General features: G+C 56.5%; 1 protein-coding gene across 1 annotated transcript; it reads left to right on the top strand.

Moving 5' to 3' along the window:
- The first annotated feature begins 1429 nt into the window (after positions 1–1429).
- LOC149120279 (golgin subfamily A member 2-like) lies at positions 1430–23441 on the top strand. Its single transcript, XM_089321932.1, is given in 13 exon segments — positions 1430–1477; positions 2804–2926; positions 3773–3823; positions 18922–19029; positions 19375–19418; positions 19539–19602; positions 20337–20393; positions 20553–20633; positions 21553–21640; positions 21994–22107; positions 22110–22321; positions 22573–22686; positions 23184–23441. Coding segments are annotated over 13 exon segments (1362 nt in total).
- The last annotated feature ends 2374 nt before the right edge of the window (positions 23442–25815 follow it).

Consider the following 25815-nt stretch of genomic DNA (forward strand, 5'->3'; position numbering starts at 1 on the left):
GGGTCTGGGGGCTCTGGCACATGCACGGAGTCAGGGGGCGCAGGCACCCCCACTGGTTGGGGCCCAGACATCCACGTGGATCTGGGAACGCAGGCACATGCACGGGGTCTGGGGGCACAGACTTCCTCATGGGTCGGGGGGGTGCAGCCACCATGACTGGGTCGGGAGGTGCTGGCATCCTCACGGGGTCTGGGTCCGTAGCCATGCTCACGGTTCGGGAGTGCAAACATCCTCACGGATAGGGGGGTGCGCAGGCACACTCATGGAGTTGGGCAGTGCAGGCACACACACGGGTTGGGGGGCACAGACACTCTCACGGGATGGGGTCCGCAACCATCCGCACAGGTCGGGGGGGCGCAGGCACACGCACGGGGTCGGGGGGCGCAGGCACACTCATGGAGTTGGGCGGTGCAGGCACACACACGGGTCGGGGGGCACAGACAACCTCACGGGATGGGGTCCGCAACCATCCGCAAGGGTCGGGGGGCGCAGGCAACTCGTGGGTTGGGGGGCGCAGACACCCTCACGGGTTGGGGGCGCAGACATTCTCACGGGTCGGGGGCACAGACACCCTCACGGGATGGGGTCTGCAACTATCCGCAAGGGTCGGGGGGTGCGGGCACACGCAGGGGGTCGGGGGCACACGCACTACTCACCGTGACCGGAAGGCCCCGAGGCAGCTGCGGCCGGGTCCTGCTCAGCCCTGGAGGGAAGCGTGGGAGAGGCTGAAGCCCCGGAGCTGCTCTGAGGGGAAAGGGGGCCCGTGGGGGCACGGGCGGAGGAGCCGCCGGGACCTGGGCGCGCCTGACTGGATCCACCTGGGCGGGGTCAGCGTGGGGCCCCTCGAGGAAGGGTTGGGTGTGAGAGGGCAGTGTCTAGAGGACGTGAAAGGGGTCCCCGAGGGGATTTCTGAAACGAGAACGTCTGGGGCACATCTGGGAGGAGTCAGAAAGGGGTCGTGAACTGATGCAGTGTCCCCTGCTCTGCGCTCCGCGCCCACCTCCTGAGCCCTGGGGTCCGAGGGCCCGGGTTCGGGGGCGCCTGTGGAGAAAGTGGGTTGAGGGCGTGGGCCGGAGAGCGGCCTCTGGGGTCCGCAGACTGACTAGAATTCTGTGACGGACGCCATGAGAGAGCTCCCATAAAGCTGCGCGCGCACCCAAGGGAAATCGCCCCGCCCCCAGAGTGGGCGGTGACAGAGCTGCACGCGCAGCTCCCATTTTGACGCCTCGGACCACGCCCCTCTTTGTTTCGTCTTTCTCACTGACCAATGGGCTTGAAGTGTGGCGACCACGCCCACCCAGCCCCGCTGAGTTCTGCCCTGAACCTGCGTCTCCTGGCTCAGTCACACACCTGCGCGGTAGCTGCCAGGAGCAATTCGCAGTGGTTGCCGGGATCGTGGTGATGTGCCCCGCCCCCTCCCCGCCCCGCGATGTCGGAGGAAACCCGACAGAGCAAGCTGGCTGCGGCCAAGAGAAAGGTAAAACGTCGGGGTCGCGCCCCCCGGCCCAGCCCACTGCCCCTCTGACAGCTGGTCCGTGCCCGGGGTCTGTGCGGCTCCTCAGACACTCTGGTCGAGCCCGAACGCCCCTTGGCTTCCCCCACCCAAGTCCTCTCAGCCAGCACCGCCCCCTCAGCACCCAGCCCCTGCCCTGGCTTGTCGCCCCTGGGTGACTTTGGGCCATTGGCTCCTGGGGCTCCTCGGCCCAGCCTCAGACCTCGCCTCCGGCCTCCCGAAGCCGGACCTCCTTGGGATCTGTGGGCTCAGTCTCCAAGGACTCGGGTCCCTACCCTGCGCCCCACCTCCCCCTGCGCAGAGCGTGGGTAGGGCAGAGTGGGATGTGGTGAGGTCAAATCCCCCTGGGGACTGGCATTACCTCCAGCTCGGGCTTTGATCTCCTGGCCCAGTCCCCTAAGTCCTCACCCCCTTTCTGCTTCTGCCTGAAAGGGGACTGGGGACTTGGGGACCCCCTTCCTCAGCTCGGACACTGACAGTGAGATGTGTCCCGTTCCCCAGGGGAGCTGGAGGTGTGGGCAGTGTTTCTGGGTGACCGCGGGAAAACAGGTTTGGTTTTCCCCCAGGTTTTTACTCTCCAGAGACTTATTTTGGGGGTTGTGCGAGTTCTCAGGCTCCCATTCAATTTCCCTGACCCTGGGAGCAGAGTGCCCCACACTCAGGCTCTCTGGAGTGACAGCTGTGTGACCGTCTGTGGAACAGACTTTGGGAGACTAAACTTTGTAGCCTGAACCCTCCCCAGGGGAGTTTTTGAAGCTGGGTGAGGGCACTGCCACAGAGGAGCGAGGGAGCAGCTTGGTGAGGCCGTCCTGGGGCTTGGGTCGGAACCTGTCGTGACATCATAATGGGCCCTTGGCTGGAATAATGCCTGGGTTCTACTCTTTCTCCTCGGTGTCCAGGGTTCCTCGGGGTGCCCCTCGAAGTTCTGCGAGGTTCTGATATGGAAGAAAGGACCCAATGTCTTGTTTCCAAACCACACAAAGCGCAATTCCTGACCACATAATGTTTAACCTTCTACCTCTACCTCTGGTTTTGCTCCCAGCAGCTGCTGATTCTTGGCAGAACCCCAGAAGTGAGAGTTGGAAGCTGATTTTAAATTCCATCATTCCCTTTTATTGAAGCCATGTTGTCAGTTCTTCAGACATTAACTGGTCGTTCCAGCCCCTTGAAGGGTTGTCGGTGGCATGAAGTCAGTGGTGGGCATGAGAGTTCTTGTGAACACTGTGAAGTAGGATGTGACTGCAGGGGCTTAGGGCATTCCAGAGAATCAACTGCTTTTCCTTTCCACAGTTAAGAGAGTATCAGCAGAAGAACAGGTCTGGTGGTCCTGCAGGAGGAAAAAAGAAGAAAAACCTTAAAAACGGCAGTAGCCCTGAGACAACCACTTCTCGGGGTTGTCACTCAACTGAGGATGTGAGTCTTGGCTGGCCAGGCTGCTGGGGGCTCGGGGGCTAAGGGGCAATGGGGGGTGGGGGGTTGGGGATCCAGAGGACAGTGGAAGATGGTGGAAGGGAGTGTTAGATACTGGTCAAGGATTCTGGGTCTGAATGCTCCCTTTCCCTCTGCTAGGGATATGATGTAAGGCAAACTGTTCAAGCTTTCTGGGCCTCTCTCTCCACCTCTGTGAAACAGATAGGGCTGATGTTTTACTTACAAAGTTTGAGAGTTTTTGCTGTTCTCATATTAATCCAGAATACAGGGTCTTGTAACATTCATAGTCGCTGGTATTTGCGACTTCCTCATCCCCAGCCTCAGGAAAAGCCAGGCCAGTGAGAGCAGCCCGGCCATAGGGCTGTCCCCTTAGGAAGCCCCAGGCACTGGGATGCGGCCTTGGCTCTGGGTGACCTCAGAAAAGTAACAGCCTCCCCTGGGCTTCAGTTTCAGGCTGTCAGATATTATTGGATTGGAACAGTGTCTTCTAATTGTTGAGCTGTAGCCTCCCTGTTCAAGAGAACCCTTCTGCAGAAGTCTGGTTTTAACATGGAGAGTGGAGGTCGTGTCTAGGGAGGGTCTGAGAGCCGCGCTGGTCAGTGACTGCGCTTCCTGTGACTCTGGGGCCTGGGGACTTTTCCCTCTGTCTGGCAAGGCAGCAATGGCCAGTCTGAGAGGATGGCCTGGGGGGCCATTGTGTGGATCTCTGCTCTTCCTCAGCCTCCGTTTCCTGACTCCACCTCTTCCTTCCCCGACATCCTCGCCTCTCTCTAAGCCACGTCTCTGTGTCTTCCCCTGCCCTTGTTTTCCCCTTTTCACCGCCTCTAGATGCAGGACATACTGAAGGTGCTGGTGTCTGACTTTAACCGTTCCGATGGGGTAGCGCTGCCCCATAGGACAAGTGGAAGGGGAGGCAGTGCCGAGACCCCCCCTCTCTGGCTTGCTGCCTCCCAGATGTGCATTCCCTGAGGCTTGTCTCATTTGGTGCAGACTCTGCCTCTGGCTTGTTTTAAGTTGCTGCCATTAACCCTCGGCCTGCTTATGTCTGCTTCCTCCCCTGCTTGGCTAATTGCATTTTTTCCCTTCCCTTGTGTCTTTTATCATCTTGGAGAGGGTAAGGCACACCTCAAAGATTCAGTAATTTGGGAATAACTTCCAGAGCAGGTCTGTGGCGTTTTGGGCTTTGAATGCCCAGTGCGGTCAGACCAGGAGAGATTTGAAAACATACAAATGCTGTTATATTTTGCCCTCTGGGCAAGTAGACCAGATGGAAGTGAGTGATTTTTCAACTTGATGAATTCCATTTTGGTTTGAAAGTGAGAAGGTAGAATTAAGAGAAAATGAATTCGCTTTATAATCACAAGGATGGAGGTTAGCTTTTCAGAGGAACTAACCAGCAAGGATGTGAAGCTACCCAGACAGACCAGTGCTAGGACACTCTGCCTGCCCCTCGTCTCTTTGACAAATCAGATGGGGTGCTCAACCATGTTCACTGGGCCCATGGATGGCAACGGCATTGGATGCACAGTGGTGGAAGTAGAAGAACAAGACAGGAGGTGCCATGGGGGTGGCAGAGTCCTCTGAGGGGGCAGGGGAAAGGCGGCAATAGGCCAGCTGCATGGCTAGGTGAGGGAGGTGGGTTCTGAATGGACTTGCAGCTGGAGAAGGTGGCGTTTGAGGCCAGTGTGAAGATTAAAGGTGGGTAATATTCATCCACATGGCGAGTGGGGGAGGCAGAGGGAGCGATGAGGTCATAGGCAGCATCATGAGGTCATAGAACACCTTTCAGGGCTGCAGGGAGCCTGAGTTGTGGGAGGGGAAGGGCACAGGCACATGGGGCTAGGTAGGCCATAACCTGCAGATAATGTTGGCACTTCCTGTCTAACTGACCCAGGGCCTAGCCAGTGTAGCAGGGCTGATCTGCAGATGGGCCTAGGGAAAGGGACAGGTGGCTGGTCAACCATCACGGCAGCTCCCACCCAGGAAGGTCTGGCTAGGGGCCATGATCACTCTGCGGCCTCAGAGGAGACAACAAATGGCATAGTCTGGGCAGGGCCCAGGCACGGAGAAGTCCTGAGAGCTTAATATTTGAATTCGAGTAGCTCAGTGTACTTGAGCCATCACAGTGTCTGCAAGGGTTGGCGTGAGGAGGAAGCTGGAGTCAGAGCTGGAGCTAGGAATCAGGCTCAGGCACTCTGAAGCTAGGTGCAGGCTTCTCATCTGGTGATCTGACACCCAGGCGAAGCTCCACCTTCACACTGAAAGCTAGGAGCAGCCTTCTCATCTGGTGTCCCGACGCCCAGGGGGAGATCCCCCTTCAGATATGAAGTGAGGTGCAGCCTTCTCATCTGGTGAACTGATGCCCAGGCGAAGCTCCACCTTCAGACTGAAAGCCAGGTGCAGGCTTCTCATCTGGTGTCCAGACACCCAGGTGAAGCTGGACCTACTGATGTGAAGCGAAGGGCAGGCTTCTCATCTGGTGTTGTGACACCCATGCGAAACTCCACCTTCAGACTGAAAGCAAGGTGCAAGCTTCTCATCTGGTATCCTAACAACCACGGGAAGCTCCACCTCCAGACGTGATGTGAGCTGCCGGCTTCTCATCTGGTGTCCTGACACCCAGGCGAAGCTCCACCTTCAGACTGAAAGCCAGGTGCAGGCTTCTCATCTGGTGTCCTGACACCCAAGCGAAGCTCCACCTTCCAACATGATGTACGGTACAGGCTTCTCATCTAGTGTCCTGATACCCATTCGAAGCTCCACCTTCAGAGTGAAAGCCAGGTGCATGCTTCTCACCTGCTGTCCTTACACCCAGGCGAAGCTCCCCCTTGACTGAAAGCCAGGAGCAGACTTCTCATCTGGTGTCCTGATACCCAGGGGAAGCTCCACCTTCAGAATGAAAGCGCGGTGCAGGCTTCTCCTCTGGTGTCCTGACACCCAGGCAAAGCACCACCTTCAGACTGAAGGCCAGGTGCAGGCTTCTCATCTGGTGTCCTGACACCCAGGCGATACTCCACCTGCAGACGTGAAGCGAGGTTCTGGCTTCTAATCGGGTGTCCTGACGTCTAGGTGAAGCTCCACATTCAGACTGCAAGCCAGATTCAGGCTTCTCATCTGGTGTCCTGAACCCAGGCGAAGCTCCACCTTCAGACTGAAAGCCAGATTCAGGCTTCTCATCTGGTGTCCTCACACCCAGCCGAAGCTCCACCTTCAGAATGAAAGCGAGGTGCAGGCTTCTCCTCTGGTGTCCTGACACCCAGGCAAAGCTCCGCCTTCAGACTGAACGCCAGGTGCAGGCTTCTCATCTGGTGTCCTGACACCCAGGCGAAGCTCCACCTTCAGACGTGATGCGAGGTGCAGGCTTCTCATCTGGTGTCCTGACATCCGGGTGAAGCTCCACCTTTAGATGTGAAGTAAGGTGCTGGCTTCTCATCTGGTGTCCTGACACCCAGCCGAAGCTCCACGTTCAGACTGAAAGCCAGGTGCAGGCTTCTCATCTGGTGTCCTGACACCCTGGCGAAGCTCCACCTTCAGACTGAAAGCCAGGTGTAGGCTTCTCATCTGGTGTCCTGACACCCTGGCGAAGCTCCACCTTCAGACGGAAAGGGAGGTGCATGTTTCTCATCTGGTGTCCTGATACCCAGGCGAACCTCCACCTGCAGACTGATAGCCTGATACAGGCTTCTCATCTGGTGTCCTGACACCCAGGCAAAGCTCCACCTTCAGACTGAGCCAGGTGCAGGCTTCTCATCTGGTTTCCTGACACTCTGGTGAAGCTCCACCTTCAGAAGTGATGCAAGGTGCAGGCTTCTCATCTGGTGTCCAGACACCAGGCGAATCTCCACCTCAAGACAATTAGCGAGGTTCAGGCTTCTCATCTGGTGTCCTGACATGCAGACGAAGCTGGACCTTCCAATGTGAAGCGAGGGCAGGCTTCTCATCTGGTGTCCTGATGCCCAAGAGAAGCTCCACCTTCAGACTGAAAGCCAGGTGCACGCTACCCATCTGGTGTCCTGACACGCTAGCAAAGCTGCACCTCCAGACGTGAAGCCAGGTGCAGGCTTCTCATCTGGTGTCCTGACACCCAGGCGAAGCTCCACCTTCAGACTGAAACCCAGGTTCAGACTTCTCATCTTGTATCCTGACACCCAGGCGAAGCTCCCCCTTCAGACTGCAAGCCAGGTGCAGGCTTCTAATCTGGTGTCCTGATGCCCAAGAGAAGCTCCACCTTCAGACTGAAAGCCAGGTGCACGCTACCCATCTGGTGTCCTGACACCCTAGCAAAGCTGCACCTCCAGACTGAAAGCCAGGTGCAGGCTTCTCACCTGCTGTCCTGACACCCAGTCAAAGCTCCATCTTCAGACTCAAAGCCTGGTGCAGGCTTCTCATCTGGTGTCCTGACGCCCAGGCGAAGCTCCACCTTCAGACTGAAAGTGAGGTGCAGGCTTCTAATCTGGTGTCCTGACACCCAGGTGAAGCTCGCCAGGTGCAGGCTTCTCATCTGGTGTCCTGACACCCAGGTGAGCTCCACTTTCAGACTGAAAGCCAGGTGAAGACTTCTCATCTGGTGTCCTGACACCCAGGCGAATCTCAACCTCCATACGTGATTGAGGTTCAGGCTTCTAATGTGTGGGGAGCAACTCGGACTAGACTGTTACTGGAATTAAGACTTATTCTATGCATCTGCTCTCCCACAATATGGCGCTGGGAGAGGAGTAAACAGCTTCTACCCAGCTGCCTCTCACCAACTTGACAAGCTGCAGGAGCTGCTCCTGATTGGAGGAGAGCGGCGTGCTCGGTGTGTGGGCAGCCGAGTTGGGATTGGCGGAGGAGGACTATATAGGAGGAGAGAGACGGCATGGTGGTGTGGGTTGGTTGGAGAGTGCGTTGGAGAGTTCGCGGGGAAGTTCGTTACTTCGTTCTTTCTCATTTCTCTCTACTCATTCTTGCTTTGGGAGTTTGCTGTTTACTTATTCTTACTTTACTATAGAAAGGACTTGTAAAAAAAGGGAACAACAAGCGCCCGGTCCGGTGCGGCTCCTCCGCGTGTGGAGGAGCAGCAAATGGTGCCGTGACTCAGATATGAAGCCTAGGCAGGGCTTAGTGTCGTTCCTCCATGAAGAGGGGGAGCGACATAATGGTGCCGTGACTTGGATAGGAAACCTAGGAAGGATAGGAAACTTAGGAGGGAAGAAACGGGAAGAAGTGGGAAAATACTGGGGAGAGAGACTAGCAAACAGCCTAGGGAAAAGCCAGACGAAAAAGGTGCCGGAAGAAGCTATTGAAAGCCTAGGCATAGACTCGGATACGGACTACGGGGGGAAGCTGGGAGAAATCTCTAAGGTCGAAAGCGAAAGTGAAAGCTAGAACAAACAGACTCAGATGCGGACTGTGGGGAGAGGCCAGGAGAAATGAGGGAGGAGTATTGTTGGAGGAAAGCTTGGGGAAACATACCGGGTAGAGAAAAATGTTAGGGAAATTGAAGCCGCGGGGGGCAGACCGAGGCGGAGACGAAAGCCACTTTGGGATTCTCAAGTTAGCCCAGGAATGGGGGGCGAAAACTTGAAACCAGAAGCGGAAACGTAAGGCAGATTGGGATCCGTCTGATTAACCCGGGGAGCAAAGGACGGGAAGCCAAATCGGGGGCGGAGACGTGAGCTGGGTTGAATTCGCCAGGTTAGCCCGGGGAACTTAGATTGAATGCTAGTGGCGGAGACGTAAGCTACGCTGTGTGACTCGCGGAGGCTGCCGCACGCAGACAGAGCGTGCGGGGCTCAAGTAGATAGGGAACGCTGGGCTAGTGCGAAGCCGCGCAGATGAGAGAGGCGCGGGCTGAAGCGGCTCAGAGCCGGAAAGCCACCGAGAAGCAGCCTCGGGGCGGGCGCCGGGAAGCCGCGGGGATAAGAGAAACAGAAGTTTAGAAGTAAAATGAGAGCGGGAAGCCGCAGGGATAAGAGAAACAGAAGTTTAGAAGTAAAATGAGAGAAATAGGAATGCTGGAAGATAGAAGTAAAATGGGAGAAATAGGAATGCCCGGAGATAGAGAAATAGAGAAATAGAAAGGCCTCCCCACAACATGGCAATGAGAGAGCTTGGATTCGGTCTGCCTGATTAGGGCGATAAGCACAAGCAGGCAGCTCGACCAGAGTATGCGCTGCAGGTCACCGAAGATAGGCACGAATCAACACCAATAGGCCTCCCCACAATATGGCAATGAGAAGGCTTGGATTCGGTCTGCCTGATTAGTAAGGCGGTAAGCACCAGCAGGCGGCTCGACCAGAGTATGAGCCGCAGGTCACCGAACACAGGCACGCATCAGCGCCTAAAAACCTCCTCACAACATGGCGAAGAGAGGACCTGGATTCGGTTTGCCTGATTGATAGGACTTGTAAGAACCTGTGGCAACTCTAGCAAGCAGAGCAGAGTGTGTGCCGCGGGACACTGAAGACAGGCGCGTATCAACGCAAAAATAAAAAGAAAGGGGGATCTGTGGGGAGCAATCCGGACTGGACTAAGCTGCTGGAATTAAGACTTATTCTATGCATCTGCTCTCCCACAATATGGCGCTGGGAGAGAAGAAAACAGCTTCTACACAGCTGCCTCCAGTTCAGCCAATAAACTGTAGGACTTGCTCCTGATTGGAGGAGGGCAGCGTACTCGGCGTGTGGGTAGCAGAGTTGGGATTGGTGGAGGAGGACTATATAGGAGGAGAGAGATGGCATGCACCAGGAACATCTAAGGGGAACATCTAAGGGAACACCTGTGCAGCCCCCGAGAGAGCCGGCCGACGGTGTGCCGCTCCCCTGTGGAAGTGGGGAATGTGGCCAGGGGGAACTGCCCTTCCACGGAGGTGGAAGGGACAGTAGCCAACCCGGGAAGAACCAGCAGCAAACCCGGGGAGGGCCGAGCAGACGAAAGAACAGCGCAGGGTCCTGTGTCGTTCCTCCATGAAGAGGGGGAGCAACATAATGGTGCCGTGACTCGGATATGAAGCCTAGGCAGGGCTTAGTGTCGTTCCTCCATGAAGAGGGGGAGCGACATAATGTGGTGTCCTGACGCCCAGGTGAAGCTCCACCTGCAGGCTGAAAGCCAAGTTCAGGCTTCTCATCTGGTGTCCTGACACACAGCCAAAGCTCCACCTTCAGAATGAAAGCCAGGTGCAGGCTTCTCATCTGGTGTCCTGACACCCAGGCGAAGTTCGACCTCCAGATGTGAAGGAGGTTCAGGTTTCTAATCTGGTTTCCTGACGCCCAGGTGAAGCTCCCCCTTCAGACTGAAAGAGAGATGCAGTCTGCTCATCTGGTTTCCAGACAAACTGGCGAAGCTCCACCTGAATAGGTGATGCGAGTTGCAGGCTTCTCATCTGGTGTCCTGACACCCAGGTGAAGCTCCACCTTCAGATTGAAAGCCCAGTGCAGGCTTCTCCTCTGGTGTCCTGACGCCCAGGCGAAGCTCCACCTTCAGACTGAAAGTGAGGTGCAGGCTTCTCTTCTGGTGTCCTGATGCCCAAGAGAAGCTCCTCCTTCAGTTGAAAGCCAGGGGCAGGTTTCTCAACTGGTGTCCTGACTCCAGTCGAAGCTCCCCCTTCAGACTGAAAGTGAGGTGCAGGCTTCTTCTCTAGTGTCCTGACACCCAGGCAAAGCTACACCTTCATATGGAAAGCCAGTTGCAGCCTTCTCATCTGGTGTCCTGACACCCAGGGGAAGCTCCCCCTTCAGACTGAAAGCCTGGTGCTGCCTTCTCATCTGGTGTCATGACACCCAGGTGAAGCTCCACTTTCTGACTGAAAGCCAGGTGCAGGCTTCTCATCTGGTGTCCTGACACCCAAGTGAAAATCCACCTTCAGACGTGATGCAAGGTACAGGCTTCTCATCTGGTGTCGTGACACCCAGGTGATATCCACCTGCAGATGTGAAGTGAGGTTCTGGCTTCTAATCTGGTGTCCTGACGCCTAGGTGAAGCTCCACCTTCAGACTGAAAGCCAGATGCAGGCTTCTCATCTGCAATACTGACACCCAGCTGAACTCCACATTCAGACTGAAAGCGAGGTGCCGGCTTCTAATCTGGTGTCCTGATGCCCAAGAGAAGCTCAACATTCAGACTAAATTCCAAGTACAGGCTTCCCATCTGGTGTCCTGACACCCAGGCTAATCTCTACCTCCAGACGTGAAGGAGGTTCAGGCTTCTAACCTGGTGTCATGACGCCCAAGTGAAGTTCCCCCTTCAGACTGAAAGTGCGGTTGAGGCTTCTCATCTATTATCCTGATTCCCAACAGAAACTTCCACTTCAGACTAAAAGCGAGGTGCAGGCTTCTCATCTGGTGTCCTATGGCCACGAGAAGCTCCACCTTCAGACTGAAAGCGAGGTTCAGGCTTCTCATCTGGAGTCCTAACACCAAGGCAAAGCTGCACCTTCAAACTGAAAGCAAGGTGCAGGGTTCTAATCTGGTGTCCTGACACCCAGGTGAAGCTCCACTTTTAGACTGAAAGCCAGGTGCAGGCTTCTCATCTGGTGTCCTGACACCTAGAAGAAGCTCCACCTCCAGTTGTGAAGGAGGTTCTGGTTTCTAATCTGGTTTCCTGACGCCCAGGGGAAGCTCCTCCTTCAGTCTGAAAGAGAGATGCAGGCTTCTCATTTGGTGTCCTGACACCCTTCTGAAGCTCCACCTTCAGACTGAAAGCCAGGTGCTGGCTTCTCATCTGGTGTCCTGACACCCAGGCGAAGCTCAACCTCCAGATGTGAAGGAAGTTCAGGTTTCTAATCTAGTGTCTTGACGCCCAGGTGAAGCTCCCCCTTTAGTCTGAAAGAGAGATGCAGGCTTCTCATTTGGTGTCCTGACATCCAGGCGGAGATCCATCTTCAGACGCAAAGCCTGGTACAGGCTTCTCGTCTGGTGTACTGACACCCAGGTGAGCTCACCTTCAGACTAAAAGCAGATGCAGGCTCATCTGGTGTTCTGACACCCAACCGAAGCTCCCACTTCAGACTGAAAGCCAGGAGCAGGCTTCTCATCTGGTGTCCTGACACACAGCCAAAGCTCCCACTTCAGACTGAAAGCCAGGAGCAGGCTTCTCATCTGGTGTCCTGAGACCCAGGCGAATTTCAACCTCCATATGTGAATGAGGTTCAGGCTTCTAATGTGGTGTCCTGACGCCCAGGTGAAGCTCCACCTGCAGGCTGAAAGTCAGGTGCAGGCTTCTCTTCTGGTCTCCTGACACCCAGGTGTTACTCCACCTGCAGATGCGAAGTGAGGTTCTGCCTTCTAATCTGGTGTGCTGACATCTAGGTTAAGCTCCACATTCAGACTGAAAGCCAGATTCAGGCTTCTCATCTGGTGTCCTGACACCCAGGCAAAGCTCCACCTTCAGACTTAAGTCGAGGTGCAGGCTTCTCATCTGGTGTCCTGACACCGAGGCAAAGCTCCACCTTCAGACGTGAAGCAAGGGGCAGGCTTCTCATCTGGTGTCCTCACATCTAGGTGAAGCTCCACATTCAGACTGAAAGCCAGGTGCAGGCTTCTCATCTGGTGTCCTCACACCCAGGCGAAGCTCCACCTTCAGACTGAAAGCCAGGTGCAGGCTTCTCATCTGGTGTCCTCACACCCAGGCGAAGCTCCACCTTCAGACTGAAAGCCAGGTGTAGGCTTCTCATCTGGTGTCCTGACAACCAGGTGAACCTCCAACTTTAGACTGAAAGCGAGGTGCAGGCTTCTCATCTGGTGTCCTGACACCCAAGCGAAGCTCCACCTTCCAACATGATGTACGGTACAGGCTTCTCATCTGGTGTCCTGATACCCATTCGAAGCTCCACCTACAGAGTGAAAGCCAGGTGCATGCTTCTCACCTGCTGTCCTTACACCCAGGCGAAGCTCCCCCTTGACTGAAAGCCAGGAGCAGACTTCTCATCTGGTGTCCTGATACCCAGGGGAAGCTCCACCTTCAGAATGAAAGCGCGGTGCAGGCTTCTCCTCTGGTGTCCTGACACCCAGGCGAAGCTCCACCTTCAGACTGAAGGCCAGGTGCAGGCTTCTCATCTGGTGTCCTGACACCCAGGCGATACTCCACCTGCAGACGTGAAGCGAGGTTCTGGCTTCTAATCGGGTGTCCTGACGTCTAGGTGAAGCTCCACATTCAGACTGCAAGCCAGATTCAGGCTTCTCATCTGGTGTCCTGAACCCAGGCGAAGCTCCCCCTTCAGACTGAAAGCCAGGAGCAGGCTTCTCATCTCGTGTCCTGACACCCAGCCGAAGCTCCACCTTCAGACTGAAAGCGAGTTGCAGGTTTCTCATCTGGTGTCCTGACACTGAGGCGAAGTTCCACATTCAGACGTGAAGCGAAGGGCAGGCTTCTCATCTGGTGTCCTCACATCTAGGTGAAGCTCCACATTCAGACTGAAGGCCAGATTCAGGCTTCTCATCTGGTGTCCTGACACCCAGGCAAAGCTCCGCCTTCAGACTGAACGCCAGGTGCAGGCTTCTCATCTGGTGTCCTGACACCCAGGCGAAGCTCAACCTCCAGATGTGAAGGAAGTTCAGGTTTCTAATCTAGTGTCTTGACGCCCAGGTGAAGCTCCCCCTTTAGTCTGAAAGAGAGATGCAGGCTTCTCATTTGGTGTCCTGACATCCAGGCGGAGATCCATCTTCAGACGCAAAGCCTGGTACAGGCTTCTCGTCTGGTGTACTGACACCCAGGTGAGCTCACCTTCAGACTAAAAGCAGATGCAGGCTCATCTGGTGTTCTGACACCCAACCGAAGCTCCCACTTCAGACTGAAAGCCAGGAGCAGGCTTCTCATCTGGTGTCCTGACACACAGCCAAAGCTCCCACTTCAGACTGAAAGCCAGGAGCAGGCTTCTCATCTGGTGTCCTGAGACCCAGGCGAATTTCAACCTCCATATGTGAATGAGGTTCAGGCTTCTAATGTGGTGTCCTGACGCCCAGGTGAAGCTCCACCTGCAGGCTGAAAGTCAGGTGCAGGCTTCTCTTCTGGTCTCCTGACACCCAGGTGTTACTCCACCTGCAGATGCGAAGTGAGGTTCTGCCTTCTAATCTGGTGTGCTGACATCTAGGTTAAGCTCCACATTCAGACTGAAAGCCAGATTCAGGCTTCTCATCTGGTGTCCTGACACCCAGGCAAAGCTCCACCTTCAGACTTAAGTCGAGGTGCAGGCTTCTCATCTGGTGTCCTGACACCGAGGCAAAGCTCCACCTTCAGACGTGAAGCAAGGGGCAGGCTTCTCATCTGGTGTCCTCACATCTAGGTGAAGCTCCACATTCAGACTGAAAGCCAGGTGCAGGCTTCTCATCTGGTGTCCTCACACCCAGGCGAAGCTCCACCTTCAGACTGAAAGCCAGGTGCAGGCTTCTCATCTGGTGTCCTCACACCCAGGCGAAGCTCCACCTTCAGACTGAAAGCCAGGTGTAGGCTTCTCATCTGGTGTCCTGACAACCAGGTGAACCTCCAACTTTAGACTGAAAGCGAGGTGCAGGCTTCTCATCTGGTGTCCTGACACCCAAGCGAAGCTCCACCTTCCAACATGATGTACGGTACAGGCTTCTCATCTGGTGTCCTGATACCCATTCGAAGCTCCACCTACAGAGTGAAAGCCAGGTGCATGCTTCTCACCTGCTGTCCTTACACCCAGGCGAAGCTCCCCCTTGACTGAAAGCCAGGAGCAGACTTCTCATCTGGTGTCCTGATACCCAGGGGAAGCTCCACCTTCAGAATGAAAGCGCGGTGCAGGCTTCTCCTCTGGTGTCCTGACACCCAGGCGAAGCTCCACCTTCAGACTGAAGGCCAGGTGCAGGCTTCTCATCTGGTGTCCTGACACCCAGGCGATACTCCACCTGCAGACGTGAAGCGAGGTTCTGGCTTCTAATCGGGTGTCCTGACGTCTAGGTGAAGCTCCACATTCAGACTGCAAGCCAGATTCAGGCTTCTCATCTGGTGTCCTGAACCCAGGCGAAGCTCCCCCTTCAGACTGAAAGCCAGGAGCAGGCTTCTCATCTCGTGTCCTGACACCCAGCCGAAGCTCCACCTTCAGACTGAAAGCGAGTTGCAGGTTTCTCATCTGGTGTCCTGACACTGAGGCGAAGTTCCACATTCAGACGTGAAGCGAAGGGCAGGCTTCTCATCTGGTGTCCTCACATCTAGGTGAAGCTCCACATTCAGACTGAAGGCCAGATTCAGGCTTCTCATCTGGTGTCCTGACACCCAGGCAAAGCTCCGCCTTCAGACTGAACGCCAGGTGCAGGCTTCTCATCTGGTGTCCTGACACCCAGGCGATACTCCACCTGCAGACGTGATGGGAGGGGCAGGCTTCTCATCTGGTGTCCTGACATCCGGGTGAAGCTCCACCTTCAGATGTGATGCGAGGTGCAGGCTTCTCATCTAGTGTCCTGACATCCGGGTGAAGCTCCACCTTCAGATGTGATGCGAGGTGCAGGCTTCTCATCTAGTGTCCTGACACCCAGCCGAAGCTCCACCTTCAGACTGAAAGCCAGGTGCAGGCTTCTCATCTGGTGTCCTGACACCCTGGCGAAGCTCCACCTTCAGACTGAAAGGGAGGTGCATGTTTCTCATCTGGTGTCCTGATACCCAGGCGAACCTCCACCTGCAGACTGATAGCCTGGTACAGGCTTCTCATCTGGTGTCCTGACATCCAGGCGAAGCTCCACCTTCAGACTGAAATCCAAGTGCAGGCTTCTCATCTGATGTCCTGACACCAGGGCAAAGTTCCACATTCAGATGTGAAGTCAGGTGCAGGCTGAAGCTCCACCTTCACCTGGTGTCCTGAGCCCACGCGTAGTTTCCCCTTCAGACTGAAGGCCAGGTGCAGGCTTCTCATCGGGTTTCCTGACACCCAGGAGAAGCTCCACCTTCAGACTGAAAGCCAGGTGCTGGCTTCTTATCTGGTGTCCCGACACCAAGGCGAAGCTCGAACTTCAGACTGAAAGCCTGGTGCAGGCTTCTCATCTGGTGTCCTGACACCCAGGCAAAGCTTCACCTCCACAGGTGAGGTGAGGTTCAGGCTTCTCATCTGGTGTCCTGGCACCCAGGCGAAGCTCTACCTTCAGACGTGATGCAAGGTGCAGGTTTTCGTCTGGTGTCCTGACACCCAGGTGAAATCAACCTTCAGACTGAAGGCCAGGTGCAGGCTTCTCATCTAGTATCCTGACACCCCCCGAAGCTCCACCTCAGACTGAAAGTCAGGTACAGGCTTCTCATCTGGCGTCCATACGCCCAGGCCAAGCACCCCTTTCAGACTGAATGCTAGGAGCAGGCTTCCCATCTGGTGTCCTGACACTCAGGCTATGCTCCACCTTCAACTGAAGGCCAGGTGCTGGCTTCTTATCTGGTGTCCCGACACCAAGGCGAAGCTCCAACTTCAGACTGAAAGCCAGGTGCAGGCTTCTCATCTGGTGTCTTGACACCCAGGAGAAGCTCCATCTGCAGACGTGCAGCAAGGTGCATGTTTCTCATCTGGTGTCCTGACACCCAGGCGAAGTTCTACCTTCAGACTGAAAGCCTGGTGCTGGCTTCTCATCTGGTGTTGTGATGCCCATGTTAAGCTCCACCTCAAACTAAAGCCTGGTGCAGGCTCTTCATCTGGTGTGACACCCAGGCGAAGCTCCACCTTTAGACTGAAAGCCTGGTGCAGGCTTCTCATCTGGTGTCCTGACACCCAGGCGAATCTCCCCCATCAGACCGAAAGCCAGGTCCAGGCTTCTCATCTGGTGTCCAGACACCAGGCCAAGCACCCCTTTCAGACTGAAAGCTAGGTGCAGGCTTCCCATCTCATGTCTTGACACTCAGGCAAAGCTCCACCTTCAGACTGAAATCCAGGTGCAGGCTTCTCATCTGGTGTCCTGACACCCAGGCGAAGCTCCACCTTCAACTGAAGGCCAGGTGCAGGCTTCTATGCGGTGTCCTAATACCAAGGAGAAGCTCCAGCTGCAGACTAAAAGCTAGGTGCTGGCTTCTCATCTGGGGTCCTGTCACCCAGATGAAGCTCCACCTTCAGAGTGAAAGCCAGGTGCAGGCTTCTCATCTGGTGTCTTGACACCCAGGCGAAGCTCCACCTTCAGACTGAAATCCAGGTGCAGGCTTCTCATCTGGTGTCCTGATGCCCAAGAAGAATTCCACCTTCAGACTGAAATCCAAGTGCAGCATTCTCATCTGCTGTCCTGACACCAGGGCAAAGTTCCACATCCAGATATGAAGTCAGGTGCAGGCCTCTAGCTGGTGTCCTGACACCCAGGCGAAGTTCTACCTTCAGACTAAAGGCCAGGTGCTGGCTTCTTATCTGGTGTCCTGACACCCAGCGGAACTCCACCTTCAGACTGAAAGTCAGGTGCAGGCTTCTCATCTGGTGTCCTGACACCCAGGCGATGCTCCACCTTCAGACTGAAGGCCAGTTGCAGGCTTCTCATCTGATGTGATACCCAAGAGAAGTTCCCCCTTCAGACTGAAAGTGAGTGCCAGGCTTCTCCTCTGGTGTCCTGACACTCAGGTGAGCTCCACCTTCAGACTGACAGCCTGGTGCAGGCTTCTCATCTGGTGTCCTGACACCCAGGCGATGCTGCAACTTCAGTCTTGAAGTGAGCTGCAGGCTTCCCATCTGGTGTCCTGATGCCCACACCAAGCTCCACCTTCAGACTGAAATCCAGGTGCAGGCTTCTCATCTGGTGTCCTGACGCCCAGGCGAAGCTCCACCTTGAGAAGTAGAATTGTGACTTGGTTGTTCACAAAGTAATCACAGTACATAGATTCTATTTTTATTTACTTATTTATGTATTTGAAAAGCACAGTTATAGAGAAGCCGAGATGAGAGAGAGGGAGAGAGGGAGAGAGGGAGAGAGAAGTGTTCCATTTGCTGGTCCACTCTCTAAAGGTATAACTGCAGAGTCAGCACGCCTCTTTCTCATCTGTAGGCTTTGCAGCCTGGACTCTAAGGAGGCAGCCGATTGGGGTTTTCAGAGGCCAGGGCTGAAGGGTCCAGAGAGCAGGCAGCAACTCCCTGCCTCCACTCAGCTCCTCTGGCTGCTGTCACTTGTTCAGCCATCTTGGCTGTGTGCGGCCGTCTGACCTGCTGACATGAGGTGGTCTCTAGAGCCAGATGCATGGACCAAGATTTAGGCCTGAGCCTGGGGAGAAGCTGGATGGGGCTGGCCGAGGGAGGGGGTCCCGCTGCGGGAGAAGGAGGAGAGGCTTCTCCACATCTCCAAGCACTAGATCCCCGCATTGTTCCCTAGCAGTTTTTCTGGCAATGAGGCGCCATGACCTCCATGTGCCAAATCAAAGAGCAGACATCTTACCTGTGATTTTCTGGCTTCTTTTGGTAGAGTAGGTATTTCTGGAGCTGCGAGATGGGGCTGAGAGGTATGCCCATGAGGCGGCTGTGGTTGATTTTATCTCCAGAAAGCAGGGAGGGGCTTCTTGGGCAACATTTCTCCTTGGAAAGGCCTGAATCAGAGAACTACAGCTGATGGTTGAGGCAGAGAGGAGGGCAGGGAGAAAGGGTGGAGAGCAGGAGAGGGCAGTGGCAGAGAGCTACCTGGAGGGATTCCTGTCACCACCAGCGGCCTCAGCCCAGCAGGGGCCTAGAGTCAGGGTCACTGTGTGGCAGAGACTGGCTTCCTGGAAGAACACTGCCATGCTCCCTGATGTTGGTTCCCGTTCCTTCTGCCTGCTGCGGCTGCCGGAGGTCAGAGCCCTTGCTGAGGTCCAGGGAGAACCAGGGCCTCGTGTCCATGGAGGTCGTAGCCCCCTTCCTTTGAGCTTTGGCCACCTGAAAAGATGCCATGTGTCCCCAAGCCTGGGCAAGCCATTCCCACAACCCCTGTGGTTCCCAGCATGTGTGACTGTCACTCTGACTGCTACGACATCTTCCTACCTGTTCTGCGCCCTTGTGTCCATGGCAGCGAGGCACCTCCTCTCCTGCACGGCCCCTAACCCCCTGCTCTGTTCCCTGACAGGTGCCCAAAGACCGCGCTGCTCCTGCACCACCCTCTGCTGATGCCACCGTGTTACTTGGCTGTTTAGCGCCCCCTGGCGCTAGTCTAACTAGCATGGCACCAACTCAGGTTTGCCTCCGTCCTTGTGCCTGCTACCCCTGTATGCTTGCACCATCTCCCTTCCCAGAGGACTGCGCCTGCTGTGCCTTCTCTTCTCCTTTCTTCCAGCAGCTTGGTTCCCAGTGCCAGGCACCCTTCCCAGAGGACTGTGCCTGCTGTGCCTTCTCTTCTCCTTTCTTCCGGCAGCTTGGTTCCCAATGTGAGGAACCCTTCCCGGCACTGGGGTGGGGGAGGCCAAGATGGGGCTTTCTCTTGAGCTTGTGGCAGTGGCAGGTTGCTGGAAGGAGCTGGGCTCCTGCCACGCCTGGGTAGTTCTTACTGGAAATCAGGTGATCACTCTCTCTTCTCCCTCAGATCCATGATGCTGACCATGGCCCTGTCCTCATAGATGAGACCAAGTGAGTGTCTTCCTGTGCGGGCAGCAGTCCCTAAGCCATGGGAGTAAGGGCAGGCCACGGCCCAAGGACCTCTTTTGCATCAAGCCCCTGCACCCCTGACCTCTGTGTGCCTGTCCCTAGGACATTGTCCTCCACGGAGAGCCTGCGTCAACATGCTCAGCAGCTCCATGGTCTTGTCTCCGAGGTACCCCAGACACTGGGACTCAGGAAGGGAGGAGAGAGAGGAAAGGACAGAAATGGAGGCTGGGATTCCTGAGAGATGGGGAGATCCTGGGATAGACTGACCTGCTGAGCCGTGTTGGGCAGGCTGGGTGACGGCTTCTTCTTGGAAGCCATACAGATGAAGGACATGGCCATGAGAACGGTGACAATGTATCTCAGCGCAGGAAGCATAGGGAGAGCATCACTCAGGAAGGGAGGGGTATGGTGATGAGACCCAGGAGAAGCTGGCATAGAGGGTGATGAGAGGAAGAGGCCAGGCTGGGCAGAGGAGTTTTCCAGGTGGAGGTGGGGGGCGGAGAGGTAGTCTGAGGGTAGGCATAGAGGGTGATGAGAGGAAGAGGCCAGGCTGGGCAGAGGAGTTGCCAGGTGGAGGTGGGAGGAGAGGTAGTCTGAGGGTAGGCATAGAGGGTGATGAGAGGAAGAGGCCAGGCTGGGCAGAGGAGTTGCCAGGTGGAGGTGGGAGGAGAGGTAGTCTGAGGGTAGGCATAGAGGGTGATGAGAGGAAGAGGCCAGGCTGGGCAGAGGAGTTGCCAGGTGGGGGAGGAGGTAGTCTGAGGGTAGGCATAGATGAGAGGAAGAGGCCAGGCTGGGAGAAGAGTTGCCAGGTGGAGGTGGGGGGGGGGGAGAGGTAGTCTGAGGGTAGGGACTTGGCGGTGGAGGACGTAGCATCTCCATGGGAGCTCTTGTCTCTTCTAGTCAATGTCCTACATCAATGGAGAGGGCCTCACATCTTCCTACATGAAGGATCTGGAGGTGAGTGGCTCTTCAGGGCCAGCCCCCCTCTTCTCCCACAGCGGGGGCTGAGTGCCCTGCTGCCAGCTGAGACAGCCCGTGCCACCCCAGCCCTAATGACTGCTCTCTCTGCCTCTCCTCAAACCCTCCTGCAACTCCCCCTCTCTGCATGTGCCTCAGAGCTGGTACCAAGAGCTGGCAGTAGCCCTGAACTCCAGCTATCTAACAAACAAACAACTCAGTAACACCATAGAGGAATTGGTAAGAGCCCAGTGGGGTCCCCTGATTCCATGCTGCCCACCCTGGGCTTCTGTTTCCCCATGGGCTCTGAAGAAAGGGGCTGGGGGCCCCTGGTGCTGAGGGAGAGTGGGGTGCTGGGTGGGCCAGGTCTCAGCTGGAGGGACCCCAGAGCATGGAGCATGCAGCATGGCTCTCATCCTGTCGCTGCCCTCTCCACCTCCTCTCTTCTCCAGACACCCCTGCTTGCACCCTGGCCACACAGCCCTGGGATTGTGGCCTCTCATTCAGCGCTGGCCATGAGACTCGTGTCCCCACCCTGACTCAGGCCCTGACCTGAGCTTTGAGTTTGGACAAGCGCCTCTCCACCCTGGGCTTGAGTTTCCCAAGGAGGTTGAAATGGCAGTTGTCAAAAGTCTCTTTTAGCTCTAAGAATCCAAGATTTCCAGGCTCCCTGGGACGTCAACCTCAGGGAGAGAAGGGATCTTACCTGTGCTTTTCATTCCTGTATCCCCGCTGTTAAGAGCAGCCCCAACCCCTATGTAGCACGTGCTGAGCTTTCGAACGATGCGCACACCCCTGTAAATCCAAACCTAGCGGAAGGCCTGTCTTTTCTCACATTCTGTTTCTGGAGGCTCACCTTACTGTCCCCTAAGAAGAATCCCAATTCAGACTCGGTTCCATAGCTGTGAGCAAAAACCAGCAAAGACCCACATGCTCTTTCCTTGGGAGCCTCGGGACAGGCCCTGTGCCCATAGGGTCTGAGAACGTGCCAATCCCGCCCTGGCCCCCTGCGCACCCCCTCTTGCTCTGGGAGTGGAGTAGAGGGGACATCCTTAGTCACCTTCCTTTCTTTGACTCTCCCCACAGAAACAACAGCAGCATCGGTTTAGAGGGAGGCAGTGGCCCCTGCTCATAGCTCTTTTCCCTGTGCTCTGGGCAGCTCTGCACACTGAGGGAGGAAAAGGAGTGCAGCCTGAGTCAGGTGTGGGAGTTGGAGACCACCTTGGCCGAGCTCAAGAGCCAGATGGGTGAGCAGGGGCAGAGGTGGCCTGGGAGCAGGATGGGTGTTGGGTGCCCCGGTGAGGGGTGTTGTGGCAGAGGGAAGCAGGTCTGTGCTGGTGGATGGCGAGTCTTGTCATCTCTCTGAGCATAGGTGACCTCACCTGTAAATAGGGGTGGCGCACCCACTGTCCACCATGCACGGTCAAGCACTCTGTGTCCTGGCTTGGAAGGGTAATGACCATCTGAATATGGAAAGTTGTTAGCCAAGAAGCCAGCACCGGGGTGGGGGCAAGCCGTTGGCCTGAGGAGCTAAGGACCAAGACAGGAGCTTTTTGAAAACCCAGAGGCCAGGGCCCCTGATGGCTGCTTCCTTTCTCAGCTGAGCCTCCCACCCCAGAGTCCCCAGCTTCCCCCGCGGGGCTGTCGGCGGTGGAACAGCAGCTGCAGGCGCAGGCTGAGCAGCTGCAGAAGGAGCTGGAGAGCCTGGCGGGACAGCTCAGGCCCAGGTGCAGGACAACGCAGGCCTGAGTCGCCTGAACCAGCAGCAGGAACAGCGGCTGCTGCAGCTGGAGTGGGAGGCGGAGCTGTGGGGCAGCCAGGCTGAGGAGCACAAGCAGAGCGACCGCGTGACCATCAGCCGCGCGCTCCTGCAGAACCGGGAGCTCAAGGAGCAGCTGGCCAAGCTGCAGGATGGCTTAGTGAGACTGGTATGTTCGGCCTCCCTGGACAAGGCCTCTGGTACAAAACACTTCCCTCTGGGCCTTCACTCCCCCCCCCCCACCAAAGGGGACGGTGATGACCTAGGCAGGTGCCCTGTGAGCCAGGACCCTGCTCAAATGTCTGTCGGAGGAGAGGGGCTGAGTTTCCAGCCCTCCCAGCACTGTGGGAGGTGGGCACCTGGTGCTGGGATCCGGATGCAGCCACTTTGGGTGGCAACGGATTGCTTCTCTCTGTGCAGAGCAATGACAACATGTGGCTCACCCTCTCGCTGCAGGCAGAGCAGCACATCAAGAATGAGCTGGCCAGGGAACTCGGCCAGCTGCAGGAGAAGCTGGGGGAGCTGAAGGAAATGGTAACGCTCAGGAAATGGACTGGGCCATGGGGACAAGTCTCTGGGGAGGGCAGTGCTAGGCCCAGGAGGGAGGCTGCTCCAGTCTGGAGTGACAGGTGACCTCCATATCGACTGTCCTGCCTCTCTTAGGGCTGGTAGCCCCGGGCTCCTCCCAGGCCTGGACATCATTGTCCCACGAGAGGCGTTTCACCCACCTTAGCTACCCTTTGCTAAGCCTCAGATTCCTGACAAAGGAACTTAGCATTTTTTCCTTATACAGGTGTTGAGGATGAGCTGAGATTGTGCATGTAAAGTATTAGGCACGAGTGTTCCCCTAAAGATGATGCCTTCCCTCTCGTGTGTGGCCTCAAGTTAAAGTGATGGGAAAGAAGGGGATGAGGTGTGAGGCTGGGTGCAGGAGATGCAGGGCTCTGTGCCACTCCCCTGCAACCAATGGAATCAGTTAGCAAGCCACCACCTGCCCTCATGCTCCCCCCACCCGCCTTGGTCTTCTGCAGATGGAGCTGAAGAGCCAGGAGGCTCAGGGTCTGCACCAACAGCGCGACCAGTGCCTGTTCCACCTGCAGCAGCACATGGCCACCTACACACAGCTGCACTCTGAGAAGAAGGCGCTACACAAGCAGAACCCTACTGTGCAGCAGCTCAGGAAGCAGCCACAGGAGATGCAGAACCCCCGGGAGCGCCCAGGCCTGGGCACCAACCACTGCATCCCCTTCTTCTACCGGGCTGACGAGCATGACGACATTATCGTCTAACACCAGATGCCATCAGCCCGGGGAGCCCCAACCCCATCCTTGCCACTCCACCCCTGCTAGCCACCCTATCCCCTGCCGTTCCTTCCCAGTTCCCTTTCCTCCTTAGCCAGAACCCCTGATGGGGAGAGAAAGGCCTCTTTAGGCTGCCTCTCTGGAGGACCCCAGGGGCTCCTGGGGCCTCCACATTTCCAGCTCCATCCTCAGAGGCCGTGACCAACACAGGCAGCATTTGTGTGGCCCCCAGAACAGCCGAGACCAGGGGGTGCTCATCCACTTGGGCAAGTCAGCCAGGCAGTTTTCATCACCCCTCTTGGGGCTGTCAGCCTGGCCAGCATAATCTGGCCGGGAACATCACGTGGGGGCATCAGCAGGCACAGACATGAGGGCATCAGGAGAGGAGGGCATCTGAGTGAGTGTCATTGCTGGGCGGGGGCACCTGGGCAAGGGCATTGCTGGGCAGGGGTCACTTCCGGGGCAGGGGCATCATCATGGGCAAGGGTCACTTCCAGGCCAGGGGCATCATGGGTAAGGGTATATGGGTGAGGAGGGCACAATAGGATGAGGGTCCTCTGGGCGAGGGCAGTCCCTTATTAAGGGAGGCTCCCGGTCCCAAATCACAGGTTGGCCTAGGCAAGCTGAGGCTAATGGGAGGCCAGGCTTGGTCCAGCTCTTCACTCCGTGCCTGTGCCCCCAGGCAGGCCAGCTGGGAGGCACGGTCAACAGCCCTCAAAGGGTCAGCTGCAGCAGGCGATGCAGGGGCGCCTGTCCCCTTACTAACAGGCACACCAGCCAGGCAGGGCCGAGGCAGGCTAGGCAGGCATTCGGGGGACTCCCTTTTCTTTGGAGGCACTTTGGGGCAGGGCAGTAGGCAGCATTCTGTCAGGCCCTAGGACAGTTGGGGCTAACTCTAGGCCTGATGAGGGGAAGAGGCTGCCTCCAGTGGGCCTCCCCACCCCCACCCCATGTAAATATTGTACTTGTGTATATTTTGTATATTCTGGGGGTAGGGCCTCCCCTGTATCATAGCTGAGGCTGGAGCTCGCAAATGAGGAGGAGGTCTTAATAATTATCTGGGGCTGGGAAACGTATTTATTGATAGTCTATGGCCCAGGAAAGAGGCGGAGACAGCGTTGTGGCACCATGTTGATGTGGCTCCTGATATTATCTTGAAATAAAGAGATAGAGCCATACTGCATGGCCCCGTGTGTGGCAGTTTTGTCATAGGGCCCAGGGTCTGCTGTGCTGCGGGTGGGCACTGCACAGGGCAGCAGGGCCTGCCAGCAGTGGGCAGCCTCTGTGCTGTGCCGAGCATTCAGTGGGGTGAAGAGGCCTCTTCCAGGCTGGTCTCCTTACACTGCAACTCCAGGGGCACTGCTGTGTGTGTGTGTGTGTGTGTATTTATGAGTATTTATAGATATTTATAGAACAGGGCAGGAGCAGGACCGCAGAGGGGCACAAATTTTCACCAAGGTCATGCCTGGAGGTGTGAGCTCACCACACAACAGAAAGTCACAGATGAAGGGGAGGCTTTGGGGATGAGGGGCCACTGTCAAGTCACAGAGCAGGTGTCCAGGCAGCTTGGAAAGGGAGGTCTCTGAGGAAGAGGAGGGATCTGGTTAGAGGTCGAAGGGAGGCCTGGGGCTCTCAGGACAGGACAGCCTTGCCTGACCCAATCGTCCGGCAGTGGGAGAGAGAGCAGAGAGAACAGCGGAGAGAGAGGAGGGAGACAGGCGGTAAGGCAAGAGCAGCCAGGCCACGGCACTGGTGGGCAGGGCGGGGATGGGAAGCAGCATCAGGTGGGCATGTGTGTGAGCTTTCTGGAAAAGGCCATGGACAGGAAGGAGAAGGAAGATGGGAGGAGGAGCTGGACTGGGTGACCAGAGTTTCCGGGGAGTCGGGGTGGAGGCTGGAGAGGGCCTCCCCTGCCACTCACGCCACCTCTCACTCACCACCCAGGCAGCACACCCACAGTCCTGACACAAGTCTGGTTCTCTCAGACTTCCCTCCTCCCTGACAGCCCTGCCTTTGGACCCACTGGCCATGGCCAGCACTAGCCTGGGAGGCTCACGTGGCAGCCAGCAGGCCTGATGGAGAAAGACAGGAGGAAGAACCCTGCTTGAACCAGGAGCATGCAGCTAAAATGGATGGGTGGAGGAGGCGCCAGAGGCCCCTCGGGTACTCAAAAACCCCAGGAGTCCTCTGAGGGGACCCTGAGGAGCCAGGGCCGGCAGGCGGCCATAAACTCAAAAATCTAAGAGGGGATCCTCCGCTGGTCAGGGGGCTGCAGGTCGTGGAGGCAAGTCTGGGCCCTCCCTGCTGGGGAAAAGCAGAAGAGGGAGAGTCAGAGGCCAGCAAAGAGTGGCAGGTGGGGCCC

Source organism: Oryctolagus cuniculus, chromosome 19 (genome assembly GCF_051225735.1).
Source record: "Oryctolagus cuniculus isolate XC-2025 breed Fujian yellow rabbit chromosome 19, ASM5122573v1, whole genome shotgun sequence".
Taxonomy (NCBI): domain Eukaryota; kingdom Metazoa; phylum Chordata; class Mammalia; order Lagomorpha; family Leporidae; genus Oryctolagus; species Oryctolagus cuniculus.